This window comes from Aplysia californica, unplaced genomic scaffold (assembly GCF_000002075.1).
Source record: "Aplysia californica isolate F4 #8 unplaced genomic scaffold, AplCal3.0 scaffold00622, whole genome shotgun sequence".
In the NCBI taxonomy this organism is placed as follows: Eukaryota; Metazoa; Mollusca; class Gastropoda; order Aplysiida; family Aplysiidae; genus Aplysia; species Aplysia californica.
Genome location: NW_004797892.1, coordinates 184,726 through 190,413, shown reverse-complemented (window position 1 = coordinate 190,413; position 5,688 = coordinate 184,726). Strand labels below are relative to the sequence as shown.

Genomic DNA, 5,688 nt, shown 5'->3' with positions numbered 1-5,688 from the left:
GCACCAGAACAGATAGATAAGTGGCTCGTGTACTCACGGTCGTCCCTTGAGATTGTAGCCGGAGTACTTGACCCCGGCGATGGCGCGGTCGGAGTTGTCTTCGTCACAGGTGTTCCCGAAGCTGTCGGTGCCGTACACAAGGCGGAACGGGTCACCTTTGCTGATGGAGAAGGCGGCAATGAAGATCTACAATAGAGAAAGAAATAAGAATTTAACTTCATTATTTTGCTCTGTACACATTCATGTAAAAGTACATTTCGATTTCGAACCCACTCCTTTTTTAAAAGCCTACAACACAAGAATACCTGACTACAGAGAGAGAGGTAGACCAAGGAAGAGGTGGCTTGAGGGAAGTAAACGGCACACTGAAAAACGTTCAATTCCCGGTTACATAAAGCTAGCCAGTCTGCCAAGATCCGAAGTCTTTACCTCCCCGCCACACCTCTCTGTAAAAGCGGCAGAGTAAGTAAAATACGTATTCTAAAAGTAATAAAAGTGTCATTGTCTTCAGTGATAAAGTAGCACGACTCAAAGGTGACCCCACAGAGAGTGGAGACCCTGGATGAGCGAAGTAGATCAAGTGAGTTCCGAATGGAGGGCTCGAGTTTATTTTTGCTCACACAAACGAGTCGGAACCTACAAAGACGTTATCCGGGCTGGGGCGAACGTTATAAGCGGTTAAAGTAGCCGCAACGGTCAGAGATAGATACCCCATAATCAATAGCCAAATACATTAGACGAAAATCATAATCATAATTCCAAAATGTTAGAGAATATTATTTTTTGGGGGGTTTTAAGCAGGATGAACAATACATTGTTTTGAAAGATAAAAGAGAGGACGATTCAGCAAGGTGTCACTATACCCTTGGGGCTGAGTAGGAGGCTTTAAAAAAAGGGAGGGGGCGAGGAGGAGAATAAAAATCAATAGATGACAGACTGTCAATAAGCCATATAGGGGGTGAGTAGGTAACACATGTTTGTTTCCCTGTAAGGTAAGGTTCTTTTTTCAAACAAAAACCTGTCCAAGAAGGCGCCTCTGTCCATTGCAATAATTATTACGAACATTGCAACAAAACACACACACACACACACACACACACACACACACACACACACACACACACACACACACATACACACGCGCGCGCACAAAGCACGCACCCATACATACACACATACACACATAAGGAAAACCCAAGAAACTCCCCATGATGGTTACTAAAATCTGAATGTTTTTCTTTGTATTCCTTTTACTTTATGTAAAGTGTTTCAACGCAGTTGCACAAGAATATTGAGAAACAGAATAAAAAACTAAACACTAATCAATTCTAACTTCCAAAATTATGATAAGTGACAAAATGAAAGCGAACCGATGCCATCTCAGAAAAAAAAGTAGATTAAAGCATTTTTAGTAATAAACCAAAATGTTGGCATTGCTGGCTAAAACAGAAATGAGAATTTTTTTTTTACATAAGGCAATCAAACTCTAACCGATGCCACCTTTCTTCTTTTCGGTCTCTGCCTTTGATGTCAGCTAAATGGAACTCTAGCATTACGCTGGGCCTGAAGCTCTCCCCAGGATCTCCATTAAGAAGGTGTGGACTCAATGAGGCGCAGCGCACATAACGTGAAATATGTAGAAGCAATCAGGGCCACACGGCGTAACTTGCTTCACTGTTTGATCCCATCTTTCTTCATTTTTCCATCTTCACTCCAAGCCCTTTTTGGTTTTGCCGTTGTTGATAATGTTGTTGTTGTTGCTACTGTTGTCGTTTTTAATAACAACCTGTCAGTTCGTCTGTCTGTCTGTCTGTCTATCTGTCTCCGACCCCTATCTTTCTCTTTCTCCCACTTTCATTCTTCTGTCTGTCTGTCTTCTGTCTGTCTTCTGTCTGTCTGTCTCTCTGTCTGTCTGTCTCTCTCTGTCTCTGTCTCTCTGTCTCTCTCTCTGTCTCTGTCTCTGTCTCTGTCTCTCTCTCTGTCTCTCTCTCTCTCTCTCTCTCTTTCCCACCTTTCACTTACGAAACAAGAACTCTTCATTGACACACAGTGGGTCCTGAGGGCAAATCCTGCTCAAACCTCCCAGTTTTCTTCACTCCATTGACCCTGTGTTGAGGGGAATAATGAAATCGTGGACGAGGGGCCAACAAGTAGCAAACTGGCTCCGGGCCTTCGACTCACGCCCGCCGACCGACCTCCCATGCCATAGAGGAGGAAAGGGGTCCGGAAAAAAAATCAATACTAATACGGAATAAAAACCAGGGAAAATTTCCATGAATTAAGTGAGCAGTGCTGAGGAGCGGGGGCCGTTGAACTCTCCATCAGTTTAAAAGCTCTTGTTCTTTTCGAGAAAGCAATTGCGTTATACACGGAAAGTCATTTCTTTTTTCGCGAGAGAAGTGGTTTGGTAAAGTAACTGAGGTGGATTGCTTAAGTTTGGTAGACACCTCGGCCCTGTTCAGTTTCCCAGAACTAGTCTAAAGGTGAAGACGCTCTTTCTGACCACATTTTTTTCCAGGAATAAGAAAAGAAATGAGAAATGGGCAACATCCCGAGTATGAGTCAAACCGTATTAGTTTTGTTTTTTAAAAATAGTTTTGTTTTACTTCACTTGAGAAAAATAGTTCGCCCTCTCCATGATTTGAATACCATATGGTATGTTACAATCATACTTCTGACCCGATCAAGTACATCCGACATGTCGAAGAAGTGTGTACCCTTCTTCACTTGAGCCTCGAAGTGATTAGCAGAGCAAGACGGGTCGGTGTTATTGAAGATGGAATTGTGTTTGGCTGTTCGTGGATTACTGCTTTGAAGGAGTCATTTGGGGTTTGGCAAGGCGTCCAATCAAATTGTCGTCTCTCAGAGGAAATTGATTGAATGATTTAATCGATACCCTGATTTAGCAAGATTTTCATTTACTACTTTTTTACGTTGTGCCTGAAGTTGACTTCATTTTTCTACTTCTGAGTTGCGTTGCAGACACATGGGCCGTTGTCTCCTTAGATCACGTGACGTTCTGAATGCACGATTAGATTCTGGCGCCAGTGTCAGCAGACAGCTAGACAAACAGACAGACAGACAGACGGACAGACGGACAGACAGACAGGCAGATAGACACACAGACACACAGACAGACGCACAGACACATATATAAATAGTTGGACAGGTACAGAAAAATTCCTTAATGATGGACAGGCATGCAAAAGATAGAAAGATAGTAGAAACATACGTACATAGCTCGGCAGACTTAGAGATGACCTGAATCTTAGACTGAATGAGCAAGTGACAGACAGAAAAACGAAAGGACAATTTTTAATCACACGTGCAGATAAATACAGACACAATGCGGGCAGACACACAATGGCAATGGACGGGGAGCCAAAAATCTCAACAACAAATGCAGAAGTGACAAAACACCATTAGACAGACAAAGTAGAGTTCACAAATCTGTCTCCTTCGTGACAGAGTCAATACCAGGAAAGCGTTTAAACAAACCAGAGCATTAAAATTAAGTAGTCCTATCAGGTTTTGGGAATAACAAAGGATGGATGGGGGACTAGAGGGTCAGAGAAAATAGGAGAGAGACTTTTATTTTAAAAAATTAAAGAGAGAGAGAACAAGAGAGAACAAGAGAGAGAGAGAGAAAGATCGAAAGAAAGAAAGAAAGAAAGAGAAAGAAAGAGAGAGAGAGAGAGAGAGAGAGAGAGAGAGAGAGAGAGAGAGAGAGAGAAGGGAGAGATGGTTGATGGAAGAAAGACAGACAGAGGCGTAGTAGTGGGGAAAGGGGGAGAAAGAGACAGCGATTGAAAAGGGAAAACAGAGAAATAGACAAGAGAGAGACGGAGAGAGAGAAAGAAAGAAAGAAAGAAAGAAAGAGAGAGAGAGAGAGAGAGAGAGAGAGAGAGAGAGAGAGAGAGAGAGAGAGAAACAGCAAATTTCCTCTTATTTTGCCTGCTTAAGTAAGTTCATTCGGAGAGAGGGTGGGGGAGGGAGAGAGGGAGAAAAAAGGAGGGGGGGGGGGCAAGGTTAGAAAAATCTCTAAACATCAGCGTGGTATCGACGGCCTTGCGACCAATCACGACAGAGAGGAGAAAACAGAAGGAAGCAAAAGAAGCAAGCCAAACACTCCCGGTAAGAATCGATTGGGACGTCACGACTGTTTGAAAAGTGAGGGTAGGAGCCGAGGTGAGAAAAAGAGACTGAGAACGGAAAGGAGGGTGGAAAAGCAATCGGTTACACGATTGAAAAACTGGAGAACGATAATATTGTCTGGCAGACAGACGGACAGATGGAGAGATAAACAAAAAGCCAGCCAGACGGACCGAGTGACAGTCGAAAGATGCTGGACGCATGAACGGGTACATGGTTGGAGAGACGATTCGTCAATCTGAGCTTCCAGAATACAGAACAAACAAACAAACACTAAAGGATATTAAAAAGATTTTCGTTTCGACATGCTTATCTAATATGTGTTTTTTTTGGTTGATGGCATATCATATAAGGAGAGAAAAGGCTTTATGCTATCAGTGCCCCAAGACGTTCTTCAAAAATGTATCGTGACAAATCAATGGACTATCAAAGCGGGCCAAGAAATGTCGCTGCTGTGAAAAACAAGCATTACGTAATGTTCATCTCCTGATATAAATCCCCTCAAAGGTTAAAATAAAGATTCCGATGCAAACAAGGATATCTTTACAACAAAACTATTCCATTTCATCGGATTCCATTAGTTAATTTGCAAATCCTCCAAAAAGTAAACAGACCATTCAGAATCTGACGTACTTATAGTACGTCATCAAACTCCACAGATGTCTTAAGAAAACATAGCCATTGTTATTCCACTTCATTTTATTTCATATTTTCAGTTTCAATAAATACGAAACTCAAATAAACTAAAATATAATCATCCTATAAAATACCCTTAAGCAAACAGGCTCCGAAAAGGTCAGAGGGGTACACCGGCGTTGACACCGAGAACGAGTCCGCCATTTTCGGGGTGTCAAAGGGAGAGAACCGGAATGAAAAGGTCAAGCTCGAGTTCTCGGTATTGGATCAGGCATTGGCTATGAACACATGGGGTCTGGTCTCCTCGGGAGTAATTTGACGTAAAGGCCGGCAGGAGACCGTGAAGGGGATGAGTCTGAGGGGGGTATGAGACAGGCGGAAGAGAGAGACAGTGAAAGAGGGACAGTGAAAGAGGGGCCGAGAGAGAGAGAGAGAGAGAGAGAGAGAGAGAGAGAGAGAGAGAGAGAGAGAGAGAGAGAGAGAGACAGAGAGTTCTTAACGAGGGTATTAGCAGAAAAATATCAGCTGAGTAGGCTATTACAAGACTCCCTTTAATAAGAAATAGCTTCTATTTTTGAATACACCGAAAGGAATGAGTAATCGAGAAATTAGGAATACAAAGACTTCGAAGCACGCCCAATAATTGCCGTTATTTGCATTAATTTCTTTCAAACACAGGGAAATGAACGCCTGTCAGGGTTCTAGAGTTTCTCGCGTTGCTTGTTATGAAAATTTGGAGTGAGTAATAGAGGAAAATCGTGCATGCTAAAGCCACGGAGTGCATCTGTTTGCAATTATTTAGCTGTAGACCTCCAACCTTGGGCTTAAATTAGGGGGAAAAAGGCAGTAAAAGGAAGAAAGGAGGGAGAGAGAGAGAGAGAGAGAGAGAGAGAGAGAGAG

The 5,688-nt window shown here is 42.7% G+C and overlaps 1 protein-coding gene across 1 annotated transcript in view; it reads right to left on the bottom strand.

The window, feature by feature from the left end:
• The window catches only part of LOC101858892 (choline transporter-like protein 1), a gene marked incomplete in the record, with an annotated part of 96,395 nt that overhangs the window by 29,019 nt on the left and 61,688 nt on the right, over positions 1-5,688 (bottom strand). Inside the window, 1 exon segment of the mRNA XM_035972239.1 lies at positions 38-186. Coding sequence (XP_035828132.1) covers positions 38-186 — 149 coding nt within the window.